The sequence below is a fragment of the Indicator indicator genome, chromosome 6 (genome assembly GCF_027791375.1).
Source record: "Indicator indicator isolate 239-I01 chromosome 6, UM_Iind_1.1, whole genome shotgun sequence".
Taxonomy (NCBI): domain Eukaryota; kingdom Metazoa; phylum Chordata; class Aves; order Piciformes; family Indicatoridae; genus Indicator; species Indicator indicator.
The window spans coordinates 5,842,984-5,869,288 of NC_072015.1; the positions used below are offsets into that span (position 1 = coordinate 5,842,984).

Sequence of the window (26,305 nt, forward strand, 5' to 3'; positions counted from 1 at the left end):
CTTAAGCAGTGGTTGACGTAGACATCAAAACAGCTTTTTTTAAACCTCTGTCTTCATGTATCTTAGTGATCTATATGTTCTTAAGTTAACTATGTTTAGTTGGGGAAAATACCCTGAGAACATAGTACTCTCCCAACTTATGCTTCAGTACTATTTTAGCAATAAAAAATTCAGAAGACTGAAGCAGTGATTTAGTTGTGACAAGTGTTAAGAGCTTTGTTTTATTTTGGTTAAGACTTTGAAAAGAAGTATGTTTTATGTATTGTTGTATAAATTTAGTTCTTCCATAGCATTCAGGAAACCTGACTTCATACCAGATTCAATAAGAATATCCTTAAGATTGAAAGACAGTACCCTAGCTGATATTTTTCCTTCTCTAACTGTGGAAGGTTTTTTCAGATTTGTTCTGTAGCTTTTCCATTATTTTCATCAGAAGCATTTTGTAAAGTGTCTGTATCTGTTGTGGCTCTAGTCTGTCTTCAGACAAAATACCCTTTATGAAATGGAAGGAAAGCCTTTTTCTTTTGAAGATTCTCTGAAACTGGAGTGTTCTAAATTGTTTCCATGGCAAAATTTTTAAGTGAGACACAATTGAAAGAGATTGCTTTGGAGGTTAAAAAAAAAATCCATAAATTAAACCCCAAATTTATAGCATAATGGCACCTTGCAGGTTGAAATTACAAAGAAATGCAGTCCTTGTCCTACTTTAGATTCATTAGAAATCTGCTTCTGAAACATCGAAATCCATTTTCACTGTTCTATGAATCTCTGTGCCTACGAAATTTGTGGAACAACAGCAACAACTTGGAGGAGTTAAAAATTGAAGAATATAAATGCAAGTTACTCAGGTGTTCATCGCTACTACTGATTGATTAATTGCTTCCCTTCTATAATGGGCTTTTGGTGATTTCTGACAAGAGTTAGGTCCAGTAGTTTGAAAGAGGTGACAGTGACTTGGATGTCACAATGTTGCAAAACCATGTGATAAAATAATTAAGTTACTCACTTTGAATAAAGTTCATTAAATCTCTAAATAAAAACTGTATGTGTACTTGACTAAAATACCAATAGTATGATAGTGTGAAGTAATTTAGATCCTTTTACTACATGACGAATTTTTAATATTCAGTAATAATTGTTAAATGAGAGATTTAATCAGAGATTCCCAATATCGGATATTAAGGAATCAGATTACCAAATCAAATGTTCTCAGGCTCTGGTTCATGGACTTTGGGGTCTGCAGGTTTCTAGAAAAGGTATATTAAATAGAAAACAAGGTAGAGTTTTATAGAATAGTTAGGGTTAAAAGGGTCCTTCAAAGGTCATCAAGTCCGAGTCCTGCAATTAGTGGCTTTCAGTTTAAGATTTAGCCTTTAAGTCAGTGTGTGTGGTGTGAAATCTTGATTGTAGAGATCTATCTGTTGCTTGACAGCATCTGTTTTTCCAAACTTAAAAAATGTTTTCTATATGTATTATAGAACTTTACTTTCTAATAGATGAAACCTTTATGTTTTCAGACAGATGATACTGACTGGGTGTGTGGCATTTGCTCGACATGTTGGACCAACACGTGTAGAAGCTGAGCTTTTACCCCAGTGTTGGGAACAGGTAATTGATTATTTTGTACTTTAAGCTGGAAAATCAGTTGCAAATTGATACAGGTTGAGTTTTGTTTGAGAGAGAGGTTGTTTTAGTCATATTTTTCAATAAATGGCCATTCAAAATATTTTTCAGAAAGATATTTGCATGTTCTTTGTCCTCATTATTTATACTTTTACATAGTAACATTAAAAAGAACTCAGAAGCAGAAAATGTGTCAAGACTATCTGGAGGTTCTAGTTAACTTCCATTTTTTGTTAACATTGAAATGTAGATAGGCACATGTTCATCATCAGTTGTGCCTAACTATTACCAGGTAGGTGCCTTTATAATTTGTACTGTAATTTCCAGGCTACTGAAAATCCATTTTCATTTGAAGATTTTATTCACTGACTTTTTCTTTTTCTTTTTTTTTTTTAAATTGCAGTAAGTCTGTGGAGTGGTGTCCACACATGAACTAGTCTAAATTAACAGAAACTTAAATATCAAAATATGCAGAAATAAGTCCCCTGTCGAGAGGACCTGTAAGATCAGCTGAAGTTTACATGTGACTTCTAGAATCACAGTGGTCTTTTGTTTTCCTAGTCCTCATAAAATGTTAACTGTTTAAAAAGTCTCACTTCAGTAAGAGCCCAACCTCATACTGGTTTCTTGCTAATTGCTGATGCAGTACAGATAACAGGCTGCCAAGCCATATGTCATCATGCATTTATTTAATGCAATTTGCCAGACTTTGTTTGCGGTACTGAAACCAGGTCATTCTTTTCAGCTGGCAGTTTGTCAGAGAACCTCATTGAGTTTGTAGAATAAACATCGTTTTCTACATTTTCTCAGTAGATGCTTTAATCATGAAAGCGTTCATGCAGTTGGTCTCCAACCAAAATCTATTTACAGATGCTGAGTACTGGGCCCTCAGAAGACTCAGCATTTTTCAAGAGTTATTAGACTAGTCTTTGTGATGTTTCTATGTGCTCTTCACTGGTAGAATTTGGTAGCTTGCTCATCTGAATTTAGATGAAGGTTCTGCAAACACTAAAAGGTCCCTTCAAACTAGTGACCAGTGAATTGGCTTCCAGACTTGTACTACTGCTTATTAAACACAAAAGGGAAAAAAATGGTAATAAACATTTTACATTTATGTTTAAGTTTTGAAGATCTAATAATCTTATCTGACCACAGACCTTGCAGATATTTGAATTGCCTCCAGTGTGTCCTTATGTCTTTGCAGTACCAATGGTATTGCATTGCCAGCCCTCATAAACAGCTTGAAACTAGTCTGTGCTATTTCCCTCAGATAAGCAGCGCTCCAGCAGGCAAAGTCTCTGTTACCTGTAGGGAATTTTCATTTGGAAATCTGGCATGCAAGTCAAAGATCTTTAGCAGCCTGTTGCATGCCCATAGTGTGTCTCATCTATGAAATCTGCATACTTACAAAAAAAAAAATGCTACAAGTGCCCTACTGACATATGAATGCAAAATAATGATAGACACATTCAAAGAAATTTTTCCTATGCTTGAGACAGTTTAGTCCTGATGCTTGTGGTTTGTTCATTTAAGTCTCTTTGTAAGTCTTTGCTACATTTCACTCTGGAGAGAGTTCTTGGTGGTTTCAGATCAAAACCATGAGAAAGTTGAAGACGTCAATACTAACTGAATCAGTGGTTAGGTACCGTTGTTGAGTGTGCTGTGGAAATAAAGTCAAGATAAGAAACTGCCCAGAGATGATTTATTACTGTATCTTCATCTGTAGTTTCTCCCAAGCAGCAGAATTGAGAAAATCACAGAATGGCTGGGGTTGAAAGGGACCTTCGAATACCCTGTAGTGCAAGCCCCCTCCTTAAAACAAGGTCAGCCATAGCAGGTAGTCCAGTCTGGTTTTGAAAGTGTCCAAGGGTAAAGGCTCCATAGTATCTCTGGGCAATGTGTTCCAAGGTTTGGCCATCCTCTCAGTGAAACAGAAGTTCCTGTGTTTCATTTCTTCTTGTCCTTTCATGGGGCATCTCTGTGTTCTTTACCTTTCTGTAGATAGGTACAGATATTTATACATGCACATAGGATCCCTCCTGAGCTCACTGAAGACCAATCTTTACAGTAAGGGTGGTGAGACACTGGAGTGGGTTGTGCAGAGAAGTTGTGCACACTTCATCCCCGGAAGTGTTCAAGACCAGTCTGGATGAGGCTTTCAGCAACCTGGTCCAGTGGGAGGTGTCCCTGCCCATGGCAGGGGGATTGTAGCTAGGTGATCTTCAAGGTCCCTTCCAAGTCAAACCATTCTGTGATTCTGTGAAAAGGTGAGGTAGCACACAATCAAGAGGTTCTTGGATACAGGAGCTTTGTTACATTTTGGAGATTTGACATGTTTAAGCTGGGCTTGATAGGAGAACTTCAAAAGCATGATAGTGCTTTTTGTTTTAATACATGTGTCATTTGCCCTTGACTGCTCAGCAAGACCCTGGCAGCTATGCTACACTGGTTGGCTCAGAGCACTAGAGGGCACTTTTGTCATTCTTAGAGGAAGACAAAATATTTCATGATGAGCCCGCTCAGAAGTTACTCATATTCTTTAGAGTTCTGCGCCCCATATGTTGCTTTCCACCCCTGTTTTTACTGCATATATGCTTTTCAATTCTTCTCTAACTACAAGCTGTATTTTGTGGGACAAAGAGAAGGCTGTATCTGCCTTGCCTTTATGCCTCCATGTGAGAATTTGAGGCTGCTTAGTACCTTTATACAACTTCAGTGGGCACAGTTAGTGTTTATCTAAGAGGAGGAGGACTCCACTGCATTTTATTCTTCCTGCATTATCAGTACTGGCTACTGCAAAGCAAACAACCATTCTGTTTCTCTTTACCAGATAAACCACAAATACCCAGAGAGGCGGCTATTGGTAGCAGAATCCTGTGGAGCACTAGCACCTTATCTTCCAGTAAGTACTAATACTGATATTAAATCCTTTGCTAGTGAAAGCAAGGTGAAACTCTGTTGCATAAGATAAACATCCTTTACTCTTTTAAATTGTTTAAAGTGTGTATGTTAATGCATAGATATTCACATGGTCTTCAAAAATGTGCGATTCATTAAATCACATTAAGAAAGAGATAGCTTATAAGGGAATATGGGTCAATGTAGCTCTAAAATGTCTTTATAAACACTATGTTCTCACGTTCTCTATGTTAGGACCAATTAAGGAAATAATATCTTTTAAAATAATTGGCACCTGGTAGTAGAGTTCTTCAGATACTGGAATGGTACATAAAAATTGCTGCCAGTCAGATGCAGCAGCAAAATTAAATCAGTGGTGAACTACAATTTGAAACTTCGGAGAAAGAGGAGAATATTCCAGATAAAAGCCCCTCTTCACTTCAGCAATGCAGTGATTACTACTACTGTCCTAAGTCTAGGCCTATAGTAGTGTTTTGCTGATAGTTACTTTTGGTTCCATATAAACTAAAGGACCTGAGTTCTGTGCTTAGCAGGACAATGTACTCTCTCCAGTGAGGCTACTGACTTTTTATATTCATACATTTTCTTTTCTGAAAACTAATGTCTTAATATAAAAGGATCTGTGGTTGGAGGAAGGGATTTAATTTGTGAGCACTAATAGAAGTGCAACCTATTTGTAAAATGGATAGAAACCCACATTTCTTTGTTTCACTGAATTTTAGAAATGTGTTTTCCTGTTTACAAACAGAAAGAAATTCGTAGTTCATTAGTCCTTTCCATGCTGCAACAAATGCTGATGGAAGATAAGGCAGATCTGGTACGAGAAGCTGTGATCAAAAGCCTTGGCATCATCATGGGATATATTGATGATCCAGACAAATATCAACAGGTATAATTTGGTTTGGGTTCTGTATGTATAAAATGTCTGCAGTAGTTATTACATTAATAGAGAGATGCATAATTTGAAGCCTGGATTTTGGCCTGGTTTGGTGGAAGTTGGGGAAAATTTGGCCTAAGGAGGTTCTTGGATAACCATGGCCTATGGATTTCTTTGTATGTTATATGCTTGGCACTGTAGCATGTAGTTTATGAATAGCACTTCCATTTAAACTTCCAATAATATTCTGTATTTCTATCCAATCCTGTGTGGAGTTTTTCTTTAACTACTTTGAAAAGAGTTAGAGAGCCTGTCTCGCTCCTTAAACCAAGACAGCTGATTTTGTTGTATCACCAAGAGCAAAAAGAAAACACATATTTAAAAGTATCATTAGAAATTCAGGTCTAAGTCTTATATAGAAACTTCTCTCATAATTTTATCTTCAAAACATACCATTCCATTGCCCACCTGATACTATTAGGCAATTTGATATCATCACTTCCTAATAGAGATTTGTCTACTACAACAAACCCTTCTTGTAGTTCAACTTAATGCTGTCTAATAATGCTTCTGATAAGTGAAAGTTAAGAACTCCTAATCCTCTTTTCAAATGTTTGAAGGCAGAGTGGTAGAAGATGTTTGTATTGATTCTGAGAACCTGCCTGTAGAGAAACATTGGTCAGAACCAGTGAACTGTTTACTTTTTAGATGTGGTGGGACCTTGAGAGGTCTCCAAGTACTGCCTTGTTTGGTTTTTTTAATTGTTGTAGAGTTTTAAAAATAGGTTCTAATCTTTCTAATTTTCATCTTCCATGTGGAAAACTTTAGCATGAATTATAGGAAAATAATGAGATGCATTATTATCTTTTTCCAGGGCTTTGAACTGCTGCTTTCAGCTTTAGGAGACCCTTCAGAACGTGTAGTTAGTGCAACACATCAGGTGTTTTTACCTGCTTATGCTGCCTGGACAACAGAACTGGGAAATCTACAGTTCCATCTTATACCTACACTGCTTAATAAAATCGAAAAATTGCTCAGGGTATGTGTTCAGCTCTTTCTATACTGGAGAATTTTCTTTGTCTCTTAATTACATATACACCTAAAAAAATAAAAATAAATAATTATTATTTAATGTTCTATAGGGGCAAATTTTTCTGGAGATTTTAGTTGTAACTCCATAACTCACACTTTGGAAGAAGGAGAGAAGAAAAAAAAAAAAAAGAAGGAAAAAGCCCAAACCAACCAACAACAACAGTAAAAAAAAAATAAACAATACATACCACAAAAAACCCACACCCAAACCAACCAACAAAACACAACACCAAAAGCAAAAAAAATAAAAATACTCATCTTTAACAACATTTTCCTTTATAGCCCAATAATCAAGGTGCAATTTAGTAAATGTTTGCTTGGGGTTGTGACTGCATGATCTCTATTATTCTGAGTACATTAGCCATAACTTTAAATTCTTTTGTAATGCCACATACTGTAGTTTGCAACTTTTATTGAAGAAAATAAGTCAAATTTAATGGTTTAATTAGGTCAGTTGCAATGATGAGCCACTTTCTCTGCACACTTGTTTTGGTAGCTACCTGGAAAGTTCTGGAAAATAGAGTATCTTGTAATGATCTAACACACTTAGCCAAGATGCTTGTTTTCAGAATTCAAGCCACTAGTTTGTTCAGTTTTCAGATGCGTCAGTCTCTGAGACCAGGGAGTCAGATTTCCAAGATATGTGGAAAACGTTCCTTCAGAATATCAGTATGTTCACTGACATGAGTAGCTTGATTCTGTTGAGTAGAAGTGACTTAAGGATGACAAGGGGATTTGGACAGTGACAAAAGTAAGCTTGTGGTTAGGATAAATTATAACTAGCGTCTCTGTGTAGAAGCTCATCACAGATGTGTTGATCCCTTGCCAGAGAATACATGCCTAAGCAACAGATCGTCCAAACCAAAAACTTCGAGTAAATGTCCTGTTTATTTCAGGAAGGAGAACATGGCTTGGATGAACATAAGCTCCACATGTATCTGTCTGCTCTGCAGTCACTGATTCCTTCACTGTTTGCGCTGGTGCTACAGAACGCACCTTTCACAAGCAAGGCTAAACTTCAGGGAGAAGTACCACAAATAGAAGGTAAATTATTAATTTCTGACACACAGAATTTTTACAAAGTATAATTCAGTGACAAATCTCAAGTCACTATTGGCTGAAAAAGGAGGTATTTCAGGAAGTAGTTCGTAGTCCGCATATAGATGGGATTTGTGTGTATTTAAGGTTGCTACATAAACATGTTACGAGTCTACGTATAAACGTCAGATTTTTACAACATACTGCACAATAATGATTTAAGTTCATGTCATCAAGCTTTCGCTTCCAATCTACTGTCCCTTATATTGTGTTTTCATGTATAGCAGCTACAGAGAACTAAAGCCAGGGAACCTCTGCTTTCTGTAGTGATTTTTTTTTAATGTTGCTGTGTTGACAGATACAACTAATTGTTTCTTAAAGCATATTCAAGCATAGGAAGATTTGTTTTGTCGTGATTTTTGCCTATGTTCCGTTACTTCCTTTTTGGAAAAGCATCTTTTTACTTCTTTTCCTCCTTCTGCTCCTACTTCATTCCTATGAAAGAATTCAGTGCAACATGAACCCTTATCAGATAAATAGCTAATTACAACTATCAGCTTATTTATGCAGAAGAAATATGTAAGTAGTGAATATTTGCAAAATGATTGCCAGTAGAATGAAGGAGAACTAAATGGTACCTTTATGCTTTAGTTTTTTCCTGTATGTATCTAGCAGTTTTACAGGCAAAATAGCTGCTTTGTGCACAGTGACATAGCTTTATGTAAGACAATGAGTCTTGCAATGAAATATTTGTTTTCCTAATACACAACATAATTTGTGGGGGCAAAAATAAAATGTATTTTTGCCTTCTGGTTTGCCTTTTAAATATTTGTTCATATTGGTCTTCCTTAGCAAATCTTAAAGTAATGCTTCCTTTTCCCTCCCATTTCTGTGGTTGAGAAACCTGTTATCACTACCACCCCCCAAAAAAACCAAATTATTTGATCTCTCATTATTTCTCTCTATTTTCTAAAAAAACCTTTTGAGAAAGCAAAGCATGTCTTAATTAACTTTATAAAGGATTCTTAAGAATTGATTGCCACCTATAGCCAAGAGTAGCTCAAGAAGGCTGGACCTACTTTTAGTTAATTCTTCACAAATAAAAAAAATTAAGTGGAAAAAAATACAGCCTAGTGCAGGACCTTTGCCATCTGTTGTGTATGAGTGTAATATCTTTGCCAACTGAATTGCCTCAGAGTGAAAATTACATTAAGATCGGGAATCCATGCTTGCAGCCCAGAAGGCCAACTGTGTCCTGGGCTGTATCAGAAGTGTGACCAGCAGGATAAGGAGGGTGGTTCTGCCCCTCTACTCTGCTCCCATGAGGCCCCATCTGCAGTATTCCATCCAGTTCTGCCCCCAGCATAAGAGGGACATCGAACTGCTGGAGCAGGTCCAGAGAAGGGCCATGGAGATCATCAGAGGGCTGGAGCACCTCCCCTGAGGGGACGGGCTGAGAGAGTTGGGACTCTTCAGCCTGGAGAAGAGAAGGCTCTGAGGACACTTCAGAACTGCATTCCAGCAGCTGAAAAGTGCCTACAAGAAAGCCCGGAAGGGACTTTTTACAAGGGCTTGTAGTAATAGGACAGGAGGGAATAGATTGAAGCTTGGGGAAGGCAGGTTTTAGAGTAAGGGTGGTGAGGCACTGGAACAGGTTGCCCAGGAAGCTCTTGGATGCCCTCTCCTGTGCCAGGTGTTCAAGGCCAGGTCGGATGAGGCCTTGAGCAGCCTGTTCTAGTGGAAGTTGTCCCTGCCTATGGCAGGAGGGTTGGAATTAGATGATATTTGAGGTCCCTTCCAGCCCAAACCATTCTATGAATCTATTCTATAATAAATTTTGTCTTTTTAGGTCAGGGTTGTGTAATCTTTTCAGAGATGGATTTAGCTCACTGATTTTTATAAAGCAATTTGATAACCTTACACAGAAGGCAGTGAAGAGCTTTGGACCTCCTATGCTATCTTTACTGACATCACCTCCAAGAAATTTTCATCTTTTGTTCATGATACTTGTTCTCTGCTGTTACAGTCACCAGATTTCCCCGACCTGTGTCGCCTCTTCAGGATGTGGCCATCATAATTGGAAGCCGCGAACAATTAGCAGTATTGCTGCAACTCTACGACTATCAGCTGGAACATGAGGGTACCACAGGCTGGGAGACTTTGCTATGGGTAGTCAATCAACTGTGAGTTACTTTGTATCTTACAACTCCTAATTTTAAAGTGTTTCAGAATCAATAGTTCTTAAGCATTATGTTTAACAGTTACAAACACTTGAATTACTAAAGAGTGAAAGACTGCAATTTTGGTAGGCATTTTAATTTTCGTAGTGCATTGGCTTGGGTTTTATTCAGAAGATATCGAGTGTCTAGAGAATGTGTAGGTAACTACTTGCTCCAAGAAGTTATTTCTTTTATCTTTTCACACAATTAATTCTCTGTTGAAGCTTATTGTCTTCTGAATATCTTGTGAATATCTCACGTTCTACAGTAATAGATGTTTGAAAATGTAGGTCAAACTTTCCTGGCACTTAAGCCCTTGCTTTGTTCAAGGGTTAGGAATTGTACAGAACAAATAGGTAATTCTATTAGAACCAATAATACTGTATATCTGTGTGGATCAATATATATTAATATAAACAATCAATACAGACATAACTGGAGAGAGAGTAGTGTTTAATATCTTTCTGCTTCTTGATTTTTAGGCTACCACAGCTTATAGAAATTGTTGGCAAGATCAATGTAGCATCAACTGCCTCTGTCCATGAGTTCTCTAGATTTTTCTGGAGACTTTGTAGGACATTTGGGAAAATTTTTACAAACACTAAGGTAAGATATTACCTTAAATAGTGTACATACAGAATACCTTGATAGTATCTATTCTCCATATTTATGGTGTGTCTGAATACCTGTGCTTCATATGACCATTTATATTTGTATGTCACATCAACACTTTGCCACAAGTGTGTTTAAACCTGCTAATTTTGAATCTTTGTTTGCATCCTTTTCACTTCTGTTTCTGGGTTTGGGTTTTGGTTTTTTTTTTTCAAACGGTATTCTTCATAGTTACTTTGTGAATGGTTTAAAGAGTGGGAGAGATCATAATAATGTAAGTTTTCTTTCCTCAGAAGTGCCTAATGTTCAGTATTTGTGGTGAACATAAGTATCCATCCTCTACTTGATTGGAAATCTAAAATTAATGCTTTACCTGCCCAAAATATTTTCTGTTCATGATATCTAAATATTTTTATCAAGGAAAAGCATTATTTTTCCTCAATAAAATAACTTCTGACTATAATTTAAAAATATTTGAAAGGGAAATTATAAAACAAGAGCTGATAACTAAAGATAAAATTACAGAACATGACTAGCATGATGTGCTGCTTCCAGAGAGGAGATTAAAACCAGTCTCTGGTCTTGGAAAGCCCCTTTCCTAAGTTATCTTTCAAAACTTTGTTTTTGTAAAATTGTTCTGATAGTGATTATCACAGCTTTATATTGAACGAGAGCACTTCCTGGAAAGCAAAGATATTTTGAAAAAATAAAAAAGCTCAACTAAGCATAATGTTACCCCAGTGTGTGTTTTTCTCCATTTTCTTGGGGTTTTGTTTGTTTGTTTTGTTTGTTGATTTGTGGGGGGGTGTGTTTGGTTTTGTGGGGTTTTTTTTCTTTCCTTTTTGGTTAGTTGGGGGTTTTTTGTAGGTTGTTTTTTTATGTTGTTTTTGTTGGTTTTTGGTTTTGTTTTGGGGTTGGTTGGTTGGTTTTAATTATTCTTAATACTTTCCTCAGTTAATTGACACTAGTAACAGGTTTTCTTACATGAGATTCATCATTCTTTGAGTAGGTAAAACCACAGTTCCAAGAAATCTTAAGACTCTCTGAGGAAAATATAGGTAAGCATCTTTTTAACCAAATGAATAAAAATTAATCTCAACCACAACTGGAAAAAAAACTTGGTCTCTTGGTCAAATAATGTTTTCAGACTGCAGTTCTCAAATTTGGCATCTCTCGAAAATGTTGAAAATCTCATCTTATTCTGAACAGAACACTCAAAGTTGTAAATTATTTCTGTGTTTGTAAAGTACAAATAAAATCTCAAATCCAAATACCACTTGAGCATATTTTAGCATATATATGCATACATATGTATACAAGTTTTTCATTTGTATATAAAGAGGTGAATATATATATATATTTGTATTTCTTAATATATATATATTATATGAAATACTTACAATACATGCACATAAACCTACCCTATATCTGTAAAAATAAGGCATGTGCATTACACACATATGTTCAGCCTGGAGGAAAGAAGACTTTGGGGAGACCTTCCAGTACCTGAAAGGGGCCTGCAAGAAAACTGGAATGGGACCTGTTACATGGGCTTGTATTGCTAGGATTAGAGGGAATGGATTGAAGCTTGAGGAGGACAGATTTAGAGTAGATACTGGGAAGAAATTCTTGACGGTAAGGATGATGAGACGCTGGAACAGGTTTCCCAGGGAGGTCATGGATGCCTGCTTGCTGGAGGTGTTCAAGGCCAGGCTGAATGAGGCCTTGAGCAACCTGGTCTAGTGGAAGGCATCCCTGCAAATGACAGGGGAGTTGGAACTAGATGATCTTTGAGGTCCCTTCCAACCCATACCATTCTATGAAGATATGAAGATAGATATATATAGATATAGATAGAGAGAGAGAGAGAGAGATAGATAGATAGATAGATAGATAGATAGATAGATAGATAGATAGATAGATAGATAGATAAAAAACTTAAATTTTTCACTGTTTTCCATTAGATTCCACCTCTGGAAATGCAGTGCTAACAAAAGCCACAGTTCCCATCTATGCAACAGGGGTCCTTACATGTTACATTCAGGTAGGTTTGTTTTGATTTGTTAAATCTATAGTAACACGTAAAATTTATTCTACCAAAAAAACCCCTTTTTGTTCTCTTTGAAGAATTAGAGTGCTCTTGTGCTTTGAAGATAAGTAGAGAAGTTGTAAATACATTTAGAAGCAAAGTTTTCTAGTCATGTTGTCTACTACATTTAGATGATAGTCATCAATATGAAAACAATTTCAGTAAATCTGAAAATGACATCTTGCATAACAGTAATACAAGGTTATTGTGTTTGCTTTAGCCCACATTTGTGGAGTTCATTAAGATTAATTTGTTCTCATTTATAGCTTATCTTTCATAGCTGTAGGTCATCACAACTGCAGCAATAATTCTACTACATTCAGCTTTCTACACTTTTCTTTCAGGAAGAAGACCGTAAGCTATTAGTTGGATTCTTAGAAGATGTAATGACCATGCTTTCACTTTCTCATGCTCCTCTTGATAGCTTGAAAGCTTCCTTTGTGGAACTGGGGTAAATAATATGCTTTGGAGTTGACTAGATTTAAATCTATTAGAAATTTTTATTCTACTAATCTAGTTGTAATTTTAATAACTGATAATTCAAGTAAATAAAGAATATACTTGTGGTTTTTTTCCTTAATGTTTAACAAAATATAATCTTTTAATCTCTTAGATTTAAAATGTAATGGTAAAAAAATTCTGGAGTGTATAAAATAAAAACCAAAACCCAAGCAAAAGCCCAGAAAAAATAAGTCATTGAAAATAAGGTGGAGATGCATTTTGTATTTTCCAGACAATTCTGATTTGTTCTAGATATGCATTTGCATTCAGTTCAGTGTCAACATTTATTGAAAACTATCTTCTGAAGGCTTTTTATTGAAAAAATGAACTTCAAAATGCAGCATGTTGCATGTCCTTCAGACTGAGATAAATGTTAGGTATCCTTCAGAAAGGGTAATTGTTGGAGTTCTGTATTCGTTCGGCAGTGAATTCTATAGACTACATTTCTGTAGGCAAGAACATATTCAGGGCTTGGGAGTGATGTTTTGTTGGTTTGTTTTTTGATTGCCCAACTGTTTTCTTTTAGTGCAAACCCAGCTTATCATGAGCTGCTATTAACTGTCTTATGGTATGGAGTTGTCCATACTTCTGCTCTTGTTCGATGTACAGCTGCTAGAATGTTTGAGGTAAGTCTTATTCAAACTTTTTTTACACCCTTATAAAATTAGAGTTTATTTTTAAAAGCTGTAATTCAGATCACATTGCTGTGTTCTTAAAAAATACAAAAGGCTTAAATAAATTAGGTACTGTGTGATGGAGCAGGAAGTTGTTGTACAGTTGCTTCTGTGTGTTTTCTGTTCAACAGCACATCTTTCATTAAGCAATTCTTGCTATCAGCCACTTGCAAGACACTTATGTAGTAACTGTGTATGTCTTCTCTGTTCTGCTCCTTACTTGATTGCTGCATTCTGTTTATTGCATGCTGCAAACCTTTTTCTGATGATAAAAATGCACTTCATTGCTAAACTGTGTTTAAACTAGAATAGTCAAATGTCTCTGCTTAGGTGTATAGATAAACATAAGTATCTCTCTAAGTTTTAACATTTGCTTTTACTATTCAACACATCGTCAGTGGCCTAATTCACAGGTTACCAGTTTTCAGTACTTTTTGTGTGTACTTGTATGGTGGTAAAAACAGACACCTAACTCATTTTGTATTTCTGAGTTACGATTACTTTTCTTGTCACATAGTGACAGCTTCATTTTTCCTGTAACATTTATACATTTGTTCAGGACACAGATTGTTACTGTTATTAGCTAATAAGAAGAGCAAACTTATATCCACATCATGCCTATGTTTCATCAAGTGTTAATTAAAAAAGGCATATACAAAAATGTCACATTCCACTTGCTGAAATTGCATGTTAAAAAGACTTCTAATCACACTGTCACAGTTTCTTGTTTGGTTGGGTTTTCATGTTTATTCCACATTTGACTCATAGAATTGTTTTGATTGGAAAAGATCTCTAAGGTCATCAAGCCTAACTGTCAACCAAAAACCACCATTACCATCAAATCATGTCCTGAAGTGCCATGTCCACATGTTTCTTGAACATGTCTAGCAGTGGTGATACCACACCTGGGCAGCCTGTTCCAATGCCTGACCACTATTTCTGTAAAGAATTTTTCCTAATATCCAATCTAAACCTCCTCTGGCACAATTTCAGCCCTCTCATCCTATCACCTGATACTAGGCAGAAGAGGCTGGCTGACCCCCACCTCACTACAGGTACTTGTAGAGAGTAATGAGGTCTCCCCTCAGCCTCCTCTTCTCCAAATTAAACAACCCATTTCCCTCAACTGTTCCTCATAAGACTTGTTCTCTGGACTCTTCACCAGCTTTATTGCCCTTCTCTGGACCCACTCCAGCAACTCAATGTATTTCTTGTAGTGAGGATCCCAAAGCTGAACACAGTACTCACCAGTGCCAAGTACAGGGGCATCATCACTTCCCTACACCTACTTTTCACACCATTTCTGATACAGGCCAGGATGCCATTGGCCTTCTTGGCCACCTTGAGCACACTGCTGGGTCATGTTCAGATGGCTGTCAACCAGCACCCCCAGGTCCTTTTCCACCAGGCAACTTTCCAGCCACTCTGCCCCAAGCCGGCAGCATTGCTTGGGGTTGTTGTGACCCAAGTGCAGGACCTGGCACTTAGCTTCGTTAAAACTCAGATAGCTGACCTCAGCCCATCAATCCAGCTTGTCCAGATCTCATTGCAGAGCCTTCCAATCCTCAAGCAGATCAATACTCCCACCCAGTTTAGTGTGATCTGCAAACTTACTGAGGGAACACTTCATTACCAAACCTTTACAGTCTTCTTGTGGTTTAAAGTGGGTCAGATTGCTCTTTTAACTCTTCCAAAAGGGACAAAAGAAAACCTCTCACACAAAGGATTGGATAGTATTGGAAAGTTTAAATGGAAATGCTATTTACAAACTACAGTGGTATAGTACAAAGCATAGCAAAGCATATAAAATACAAAGAAATCCATAGTCTGGGCTTGACACAAAAGCTCACCAAGCCAAAGCTTCACACAAACCTCCCTTTAAACCAAGTTGACAAAACCCAGGCTTCTATGCCCCCCTCCCTGCCAGGCCTCTCTATCCTCTGTACCACCATTGTGATGCAACACAAAATTCAGCTTGGCAATTCCAGGCCCCAATTAAGCCACTCCAGGCCTAGTTGGCAGCATTGCCAAGGCTGACCTGGCCTTACTCCCCCACCAGGGAGATAAGAACTTGCTCATTCTTCTGGGAGGAGGAAGGGAGGGAAAAGGGAAGAAAATTGATTTTACAGCCAGTTTCATAGGGAGGCAGGACTTAGGAGTATGAAATACAAAGATTACACATTTCAGTACACCTCCTGGACCTTTCTAGCTTCTGGAGGTTTGTAATTCTGTGGTTTTCTTAAAGGCACTAGCCTCAAACTGCCACAAGTCTGTTAAGGATTGGGAGGACAAAGAAGTGATTTGGAACCATTCTACCCATTCTTCGTTTCAGGTGCAGGGAGCTTTGTTCTACCATTTTAAAGGTGTAGTATACTTAAGTAATGATCACACATTGGTCTAGAGGAATCAAAACAGAATAAAGATTTGCATTGTTTGTCTCACTGTAACCTTACATGCTGCCACATGGCATTGCCCACCCAGCTGTTTCCGTTGCTTCTGTGTTAATGTTTTCAGTCAGTAGTTTCCCATTTGAATGTTGATGCAAATGGATTTGATTGCTGCTGGTTTGAAAGTGAAGTGTATAGTTGAGTTATAAGCTTTGTGGGTCTCTTTAGGCTAGAAATGCTTATTCTCAAAACGACACTTGAATTCTAAAGCATGTTTTATTTTCTCTAAGACAGAGCAATGCTGTTTACCATTCTTTACCACAATTAGAAGTGTGGCAGACCATGTATCCATGAAGCTGTGATCATTTTAAATTGTTTGCTGATTACACAAATCCCAAGCATTTTGTTTGCCCCTAGATTAGTAAAGAAAGCTCAAGTCCCTGATTATTCAAAATTGAAAATAGTAGGCATTCCCAGTTTTAATCAATGGGAAAATTGGTAAATCTGTATGGGAGAACAAGATCATCATAGTCCTTATCAGCTGTTTGATGAGTAGCCAATAAGCTCAACACATCAGCACATCAAGTTGTTGCCACTGGAAATAATCGTGGAATGTTTTGATGCTAAAATGTAGTAGTTGAACTGATATTCCTAATACTTTCTGAGTAACAGTGTTAGGAAGCTGCAGCTTTCCTCCCCGTTCAGGTGCTTTGCAGCAGTGAGACATGATATATGTTCTTTGTCATGGTTTAGCCCCCCAGCTGGTAGCTGAACCCCATGAAGCCACTCGCATGTCCCGTTCCCTGCTGGGATGGTGTCCGGGTTTAAGGAGCGAGACAGGCTCTCTAACTCTTCTCAAACTAGTTGAAGAAAAACTCCACACAGGATTGGATAGAAATACAGAATGTCAGAAGTTTAAATGGAAGTGCTATTCATAAACTACATGCTACAGTGCAAAGCACATAAAATAGATAAAATCCATAGTCTGGGCTTAACACAAGCCCATTAAGCCAACGTTTTCCCCTACCTCCACCAAACCAGGCCAAAAATCCAGGCCTCCAATGTGCCCCCCCACTCTCCATGTGTCTCTATTCCCTCCCATTACCAAACTCATGTGACACAGCTAAAATTCAGCTCGCCAACTCCAGGTCCCTGCCAAGGCTGCTCCAGGCCTCACTCCCCCACCATCACAGGTACAAGGCAGCAGCATCGGGAAGGAGAGAGAGGAGGGAAAATGGGCAGAAATTGACTCTGCAGCCAATTTTATAGAGATGTAGGCATTGTGGGAATGAAATAACAAAAGTTACGGTTTCTGGTCCACCTCCTGGACCAGAAGGCTTCTGGAGGTCTATAACTTTATGGTTTTTTAAAGGCTCCCAGTCTCAAACCATGACAGATGGGAAGGAAAATGGATAGAGAATGCAAAAGGCAGCAGATCCGTGTAAGAGGAGTTTATTAGAACAACACAAAGAACAATGGCAGCTCTCCCCTTCCACAGTGCCATGGCTTCAGTCTGATATCGAATACTGCACTGGCTGGTTCAGCTGGCTACCCTGGATGTGACCTCTCTCAGCTTCTTGTGGGAACATTAACCCTATCTTAGCCAAACCCTGAACATTTTTACATAGCAGTAGCTGATGTTTTGAGTTTTGAAGCTGGGCTTTTACTGAGTGCAAATATAGCACATTGAAAGAATGCTGTCTTAGGAGGTAAAGGTGTGAGCCCCAAATTTGTTGAGGCTGTTAAATGGCTGTCAAGGGAATGTGAGAACCAGCACCAGCATTTGGTGTGGCACTTTCCCTGGGGGAGCAGTAGTTAGAGATTTTCAGTTTTGAAGCTGTCACTTTAATGGGTGTGGATACAGACGATGTGAAGGATAGTGACTTAGGGTCTAAAGGAAAGATGCAGGCCCTGATTTGTTGGGGCTGTGAAATGGCTGCCAAAGGAATGAGAGAACCAGAAACAGCATTCAGAGCTTGCACTTTCCCTGGAGGAGCAGTAGTAGGACATTTTCAGCTCCAAAGCTGGGCTTTTACTGAGTGCAAATAGATTATGCTGGAAGAATAGTGGCCTAGTAGCTGAAGTAAAGATGGGGGATTTGTTTCTCTCACCCTACTTTCTTCTCCAGTTACCTATCTGTAAGGCCACAGTAAGTTCAGTACAAGTGCATGCACACACATATACTGTTGAATAAAAATTACTGCTTTGCATAGAAGTCTTCTGGAAAGTCAGGTTCCTTCCAATCTTTCACAATTTACAGCTCCTCCTTTCGCCCATGCTGTATGAATCTCTCATAGATTCATAGAATGGTTTAAATTGAAAGGGACCTTGAAGATCATCAAGTTCCAACCCTCCTGCCATGGGCAGGGACACCTTCCACTAGACCAGGTTGCTCAAGGCCTCATCCTGCGTGGCCTTCAACACCTCCAGGGATGGGGCATCCATGAGCTCCCTGGGAAGCCTGCTCCATTGTCTCACCACCTTCACTGTCAAGAATTTCTTCCTAATATCCAGTCTAAACCTGCTCTCAAGGTTCAATCCATTCCCTCCCATCAATACAAGCTCTTAATGTGTTCTCTTGTTACTCCGCTGAATAGAATTTGTGTTCATGATGCAATTTGACTAATTAGAATATAGCTAAATATCAAAAAGACATTTCACATTTCTCACTGAAACAAGCTTTTTATTCAGATTTCCTCACACGAGGTACCAATTAGAAGTGTCACAGCTTCACCTTTTATAAATGCAGATAAAAATTTTTTTTGTTATGTATGGAAAAACTTTGGGACATCTTATATGTTTTCACATGTAGAAAATATGTAAAGGGCATCTGCTATCTGTGCAGTAAACGTGTGTTTATGTATAGATACATGAGTAATGTTAAAAGAGAACATCTAAATTCAAACAATTTCCACATATTTATTCACAGGGATCTCAGCTTTTAACATTTGGGATATATTGCAGCAAACATATCTCCCTTCCTTAGCTTGAAAAAAAGAGTTGGTGAAATACATTTCATGGGTAATCCAAGGATTCTCAATTTTCCACCTGCAGAGACCAGCACATGGGAAGTTTTGCACACATACTCATTGGATGGTAGTTAAATCAAAAATAGTTTAGTAGATCTGAGGAGGTGCTGCTTGTCACATTACAAAAGGTCTGAAAGGTATCACTCAGCACAGGAAAATTACACACATTTTGCCTAAAGACATCTATTTTGCATGTGACAGCCACCCACTAAAATAAATACCATTCCTTTGAGTTAGGAACAGCATTTAGATTAAACTGTCAAACTTGGATTGGCATCACTTCAGTATGTAATTATATATCATTGTATGCATCATTATAATACATCATTCTATTAGTATTTTAATACACAATTCCTTGCTAAACTTTTGAGAGTTCAAGTTTTAAGATAGCTGAAAACAGAGAAAACATCATCATAGGGTTGAATTTGTCAGGTTTGCGCTGATTATGAGACCACTTCAGCTTTCTTCATGCCTTTGCGTATATGAAGCCCTACTGTAGCAATATTTGCTTAGCTTCTAATTTTGGTTTGCTTTTTGTGTTTTTTCTTTCTTCCTCTTGGTTGTGCCGTTCTTCTTCCATGATACTGTGCTCACGCTTTCCGTGCATCACCTGTGATACTCCCCCTGCTCCGACCATTCAGCTGTTGGTGAAGGGGGTACATGAAACTCTGGTAGCTCAGAGAGTTGTTCCTGCTCTCATTACTCTCTCCAGTGACCCTGAAATGTAAGTTTCCTGACTGTCTTATATACCCAGCATCCCTCTTAATGCTTAGGAAGAAATAACCATCAGTTCTATTTCTTATTCTAGCTGAACAAAATTCTTAACTTCTTTTAAGCAAATGTAACTTTTAAATCACTTACTTGCAAATAAAAAGGTTTACTGAAACACCTGGAACTGGAATAGATAAAACTACTAAATAAACTTTAAATAGAAAATTTAAATCAATACCATTTAATTTTTATGGTTTTCTTATTTGTAATGAATTCCCAGATTTGAAATTTCCTTATATTATTTCTAACAGAAAGATGGGTATTAATATTTTCTGTAACTGTAAAATTAAGTACCATCTGCATTACTGAAATGCAAAATGGTTTTGGCTGTATCTGATTGCTGATAGAAAGCCACAGTGGTTCATTTCCTAGGCAATCTGATGTGGTATTTCTTTCAAGCTAAGGAGGGATGCTTTGCTTATCTCACTAACAGGTTGTTACTAATAAATGCTAGAGCATGAATAAAGTGTTAATCATTTTCATGTCTTCTGTGGCTAACTAAAGCAAGAAAAACCCCAAGAGTCTGCCTGCCCATCCGCAGTCACAGCTAACTCAGTTCTTCAAGTTTACCAAACCCTTTTTTATTGCATGTTGACTGGTTTACAGCTGACTCTTCGAGGCATGAGTGAAGCCTTAGTTGACAAGCGGGTTGCTCCGGCCCTTGTTACCTTGTCCAGTGATCCTGAATTGTGAGTTTCAGATTGAGACCTTGAGTTAATCCTGTCTGTCTTTTTCCTGGTCTGCTTTCTTTGTTTTGTCATTGCTAGAAACTAATATAACTTAAAGTACTAATTTTTAAATTTTGCTTTGTTTTTAATAATTCTATTCTGAGGATTTAGTACATCTTAAAGACTCTATTTTTCTGTTGTAGTTCAGTAAGGATTGCAACAATTCCTGCCTTTGGGACCATCATGGAAACTGTTACTCAGAGAGAGGTAAGGCATCTGTTGTCAGGTTGTTGTTTTTGTAGCATAAAAGGGGATGATTTTTGATAAATCCAGAAACTTCATTAATGAACTTGTAGGAAAAAAGTAAAACATTTTATAAGTTACGTCTTCTTTTGTTTATGTCCTCTTCACAGTCACAGAATGTTAGCAGTTGGAAGGGACCTCAAAAGATCATCTAGTCCAGCCCCCCTGCTAGAGCAGGATCACTTAGAGTAGGTCACACAGGAATGCATCTCGGAAGGCTTTGAATGTCTTCAGAGAAAGAGACTCCCCAACTTCTCTGGGCAGCCTGTTCCAGTGCTTTATCACTCTCACTGTGAAAAACTTTTTCCTTACGTTCACATAGAACCTCCTATGCTCCAGCTTGCACCCATTCCCCTTATACTATCATTGGATGTGACTGACAAGAGCCTGGCTCCATCCTCCCAAGACTCACCCTTCACATATTTATAAACGTGAATGAGGAGACAAGGTCACATCTCAGTCTCCTCCAAGCTGAAGAGACCCATCTCTGTCAGCCTTTCCTCACAGGGAGATGTTCCACTCTCTTCATTATCTTTGTGGCTCTGCACTGGACTCTTTGAAGCAGTTCTCTGCCCTTCCATCTTCCAAAATGCTTTCTGGTTTTGCAATACTTTTTTTTGTGACTTTGTTTTGGGTTTTGTTTTGGTATTAAACAACCAACCCTGTTTTAAGGAATAAAAACATTTAATTCTAAATATCAAACCAAATATAAACAAACAAAAACAACCAAATCAAGGGGGAGGCCTCTGCTAGAAAAGGCGAAATCCCATGTTAAAAGTGTTTTTTTTTAAAACATTCTCCAATACAGTTGAGAAAACCAAGTCCATTATTCCCAAATAAAGTAGCTTTACTTTAAAATGTGAACCAAGATGTCACAGTGGATGCAGCTATCTCTGCATATGTATGTTGCACAGTTTTAGATGCTTTAGGTTATCCTACTTGGCTCACGCTCCTTCAGAAGGGTATGAGTCTTCTGTAGTTCCTGTCATATCTGCTGATTTAGCCTGTGGTGTCGATGACATCATAGTGACATAACTAAAATAATCCTTGAGGATAACATGCATATGCAGTTCCTCTTTTTTTTTTTTTTTAAATGATGAAATTCTGTTAATAGATCACAACTCTGAAGATGACACCCAGGATTCTGCTGTAGGCAGTAGAAATACTGTGGTTTGGTTTATATAACTGTACAATCACATTACTTCTTAAGGGCCTCACAGCTTTTTGCAAAGCTTGCATTCTTCCTGTAATTTCAACATATTCTAAAAGAATGTGTTTGAGGAAATGTGAGTAAGAAGTTAGTGATGACTCACAAGTACTTGGAAGATGGATAAGTTACAATTTTGTAGCTTGGAATGCATGCCTATAATCAGTTGTAGAAGAATGTTTTGCTACCAGAAAAAAAAATACTGTATCCATTGCATTAATTAGAATAAGTCTTAGAGCACAGAGGTGATAGCACATTCCAAAGTGTGTCAGAAAACTATCTTTAGAGCTTTGAATTCAAATTAAATACTTCCATCATCCTAGATACATTGATAATTTTAAGTTTCCTAGCCTTTAGTTGAGGAACTCTTTTAAATTCCATTGATTTTGTGATATTTACATTTGCATCTCTGCCTTCTGAAGAAAATTTTTCAGCATACTAATTGAGATATATTACCCCTCCCAAAATTAATAAATTAATTCAGTTTTCATTAAACAAGGAAATTCCAAAGATATTAATAGCAACAGAGAAATTTTAATAGCAGGTAAAAAAATGTGAGTATCAAAACTTGAGGAAACTTCAAGAGGAAGGACCTGCTCAGTGGAAACACCTGTCTGTACTTCAAGATAGATCAGCTTAAAATACTGGTAACAGTCTCTAAAATGTAGAGCTGCATCAAAAAGTTTGTAACATCTTTTCAGAAAAAAATTGAAATTAACAGAAGGTCTGAGGTTTTTCATGTGAAATAGGAAATACTATAGGCATGCTCTGAACTGACCATAATGGTTTCTAGCATCTTCATTCTTCTGTATACTTTCTATTGCTCTGGGAATATTCAAGCTTCTGGAGAGAGTAAAAATGCAGCTGGCATCTTTCCTGGAGGACCCTCAATATCAAGACCAACATTCTCTACATACAGAAATCATAAAAACATTTGGAAGAGTTGGACCTAATGCTGAGCCCAGATTTAGAGATGAATGTAAGTTGCATCAGTGTAAAGATGCAGTCTTTTTCTTTCTGTCCAAAAGCTAATAGTGTGCTTGTTATATGGATGGTTTTTTTGTCTTTACAAAAAGTTTAATGAAAACTCTTGTTTTCAGAATTTGATATGTCCCAATATTTAAGACTTTGCTAATAAAATTTTCTCTTTACCTAACATTGATGTGCACATGGAAAAAAACCCAACTGTTTAATGCTAACCAGATCTGCAGAATGCCATTTCAAATACTTAATCCAGTATTTACCTTTACAGTTGTTATTCCACACTTGCACAAATTAGCCTCGGTCAACAACCAACAGTCCGTGGATTCGAAGAGACTGGATATTGCTACCCACCTGTTCGAAGCCTACAGTGCTCTTTCCTGTTGTTGTATCCTTTTTTTTAGAGGAAGCTTGGCTGTTAATTCTCCTGTGAGGGGAGAATATTAATACTTGAAAAATATCTAAGTTTGTCTTTGAATGTGTGATGTAAAACATGATCTGCTCATGAAGAGGCTGTCACAGAAGGTGGATGTGGTGGGTTGACCCTGGCTGGATGCCACTACCACTCCCCTCCTCAGCCAGACAGAGTGGGAGAAAATAAGATGGAAAAAAAACTCCTCGTGGGTCAAGATAAAGGCAGCTTAGTAAAGCAAAAGCTGTGTGTGGAAGTACAGGAAAACAAAAATATTATTCTCCTCTTATCAGCAGCCCATGTCTAGCCACTTCCCAAGGAGAATGGCTTCAGCACAGTGGTCATTGCTTTGGAAGACAAACTTCATAATAACAAATGCTGCCCCTCCTCTTCATTTCTCTTAGCTTTTATTGATGAGCAGATGTCATATGGTAGGGGATATCTCTTTGGTCAGTTTGGATCAGCTGTCGCAGCCATGCCCTGTCCCAAGTTCTTGCCCACCCCCAGCCTACTGGTGAGGGGGTGTCCTGGCTTGAGCTGGGATGGAAGAGATTTTACCCCAAAAAAGTAAAATAAAAAACACTCTCACAGAATTGGAGCTTAAATAGAAATAATATTTACCAAAATATACAAAAGGCATTCAAGGAAAAGGATATATATACACAATCACAATCAGCTCAGGCCTAGCTCTCCAGCAGGCTTCACCCAGGCCTCAAACCTTCCCTGCCTCCCACTAGGCCTCAGTAGGCCTCACTGTCCCCGACCCCTGCCAAGCTGGGCCAGGTAGGCCTCAGCTGCACAGCAAGAAAATGGCTTGCCAGCAAGGCCTTCACTCCCACACAAACCAAAGCAGTAACAGCAGGCACAGGGTCAGAGGAGAGAGGCAAGAGAAAGAGAGCAAACTGGCTCTGAGGTCTGCACATATGGCTCCTCTGGAGGAATTTATCTCTATGGTAGGACAGTTAGTCCTTTACCTACAACAAGGGGGAATGTTAGAGGGACAGCATAGATGCTGCTCATGTAATGCTCAGCAGTAGCAAAAACACTGGTGTGTTATAAACACCTTTAGAGCTACCAATAAAAAGCACACCACTGTGGGCAAAATTAAGTCCCCTCTCAGCCAGACCCAATACAATGGAACTGATAGATACTTTTTATTTTTTGTATGCTTCAAAAGCAAAGTCCTTGATCTTAACCAGTAAATTAAAAAAAAAAAGTGAGAAGAATCATGTGAATGGATGACATATATGAAGTTACGTATGTTTAAGATCTTTCTTCTAAGTCGTGACATGCCAAATGCTGTTCTGTTTTCTTTGGTTTTGCTTCTGTAGCTTGTCCCTGTGTTCAGTAGAATAACATTATGAGAAGACTGATAAAAATTGTGTAATTTCAGAAGACAATACTTACAATACCTTAACAGCCTGGTTATTAGTTATTTCAGAGGATTTAATGGTCAATCACTTTTTACCAGGACTCAAGTGTTTACGAGCTGACATGGAACATCTCTCTCCAGAGCATGAGGTGAGCAGCTGTGTTTACGAACTGAGTATGAGATGCAGGTGTCAACAAAAGTTGAACACTAATGGTATTTAAAACCAAAAGTTAGGAGTGCTGCTCCTCATGGTGCAGTCTCCATCCATGGAGATACTCAAAAGCCATCTGGACACTGTCCTGGGCAGCTGGTTCCAGATGGCTGTGTTTGAGCAGGAGGCTGGACCAGGTGACCTGTGGAGGTCTCTGCAAACCTCAACCATTCTATTACCCTGTGAACTGTAAAATCAGATTATAATAAACAGATAGGGCGACATGGAAGCTAACAAAATCTTCTTTGTAGAAGAAGCTTACAGAAAGTAGCAGAAGAGAAGCAGAAGATGACCCCTTCACCATGAGAGTGGTGAGACCCTGGAATGGGTTGTGCAGGGAGGTGGTTGAGGCCCCATCCCTGGAGGTGTTTAAGGCCAGGCTGGATGAGGCTCTGGCCAGCCTGCTCTAGTGTGAGGTGTCCCTGCCCATGGCAGGGGGGTTGGAACTGGCTGATCCTTGTGGTCCCTTCCAACCCTGGCTGATTCTATGATTCTATGACTCGACAAACTTGAAAATCTTCCCCATATGTCCATGCAATTTTTTTGTAAATACTGGAAGAGGATGAACACTGACAGAGACTGAAACACACAGGTATTAAGTCAGTAGCTGAAAATGGGAACCATAGTTTAGTTGCATGTTGGGAAAACCTTGACAATATGAACACTTCAAGTGATGGAGGGAAAAATAAAATTATAAAGGAAGGTGTGATTTTGGAAGGTTAATACTGCACTTTGGATTACTTTGTACTTGAGAAAAGTAATTAGTTTTCCTTATCTTTGCAAAAGTGACTTGGGACTGCTATGTATTCTCTAGGAGTTTTAGGATCTTACACTTGGTAACGAAGTCCCTTCTTCCAGTTATATTTTCAGTCTGATAGCCTACAGTCTCATTCTTTTATTTTCTCTATGTTATGTTACGTAATTTTCAGTATGTGGAACTGCAGATAAATTGATTTGAGGAACCTTTCACATGTAAAAGGAAAGAATCTGACTTCAGAGGGCTGAGTCAGAAGGGACTGAGCATCAGTCAAAGGCAACAGAATTGCACTTCCTTACCACAGGCAACACTGGAGGAGATCTGGCAATGCTACTATATATTCAGGGAGAGCTGGAAGTTGTATTGTGTTTTGGGAAGTCTAAGAATATATCTGAAAACTGCAAAGTTGGATTTAGTTTGATTTTCTTTGTTCTGTCATGTTGACCAATGGGATAACTGATACCAATACTAATACTTTATTTTTGTGTAGTAGTTAAGTGCAACTTCTAAGGTTTAAGGGCATAGTCCATTCAAAAGATGCCCTGAATTAGAATAAAAGAGCA

The 26,305-nt window shown here is 38.1% G+C and overlaps 1 protein-coding gene across 1 annotated transcript in view; it reads left to right on the top strand.

Moving 5' to 3' along the window:
- RELCH (RAB11 binding and LisH domain, coiled-coil and HEAT repeat containing) overlaps positions 1 to 26,305 on the top strand; it is a 72,224-nt gene that overhangs the window by 42,049 nt on the left and 3,870 nt on the right. The window contains exons 12-27 of the mRNA XM_054381599.1: positions 1,518 to 1,608; positions 4,454 to 4,525; positions 5,291 to 5,431; positions 6,294 to 6,458; positions 7,408 to 7,555; positions 9,576 to 9,732; positions 10,251 to 10,374; positions 11,390 to 11,438; positions 12,345 to 12,424; positions 12,814 to 12,920; positions 13,497 to 13,596; positions 19,702 to 19,784; positions 20,703 to 20,766; positions 22,850 to 22,988; positions 23,262 to 23,378; positions 24,835 to 24,923. Coding sequence (XP_054237574.1) covers positions 1,518 to 1,608; positions 4,454 to 4,525; positions 5,291 to 5,431; positions 6,294 to 6,458; positions 7,408 to 7,555; positions 9,576 to 9,732; positions 10,251 to 10,374; positions 11,390 to 11,438; positions 12,345 to 12,424; positions 12,814 to 12,920; positions 13,497 to 13,596; positions 19,702 to 19,784; positions 20,703 to 20,766; positions 22,850 to 22,988; positions 23,262 to 23,378; positions 24,835 to 24,923 — 1,726 coding nt within the window. The remainder of the gene's footprint in view (positions 1 to 1,517; positions 1,609 to 4,453; positions 4,526 to 5,290; positions 5,432 to 6,293; positions 6,459 to 7,407; positions 7,556 to 9,575; positions 9,733 to 10,250; positions 10,375 to 11,389; positions 11,439 to 12,344; positions 12,425 to 12,813; positions 12,921 to 13,496; positions 13,597 to 19,701; positions 19,785 to 20,702; positions 20,767 to 22,849; positions 22,989 to 23,261; positions 23,379 to 24,834; positions 24,924 to 26,305) is intronic.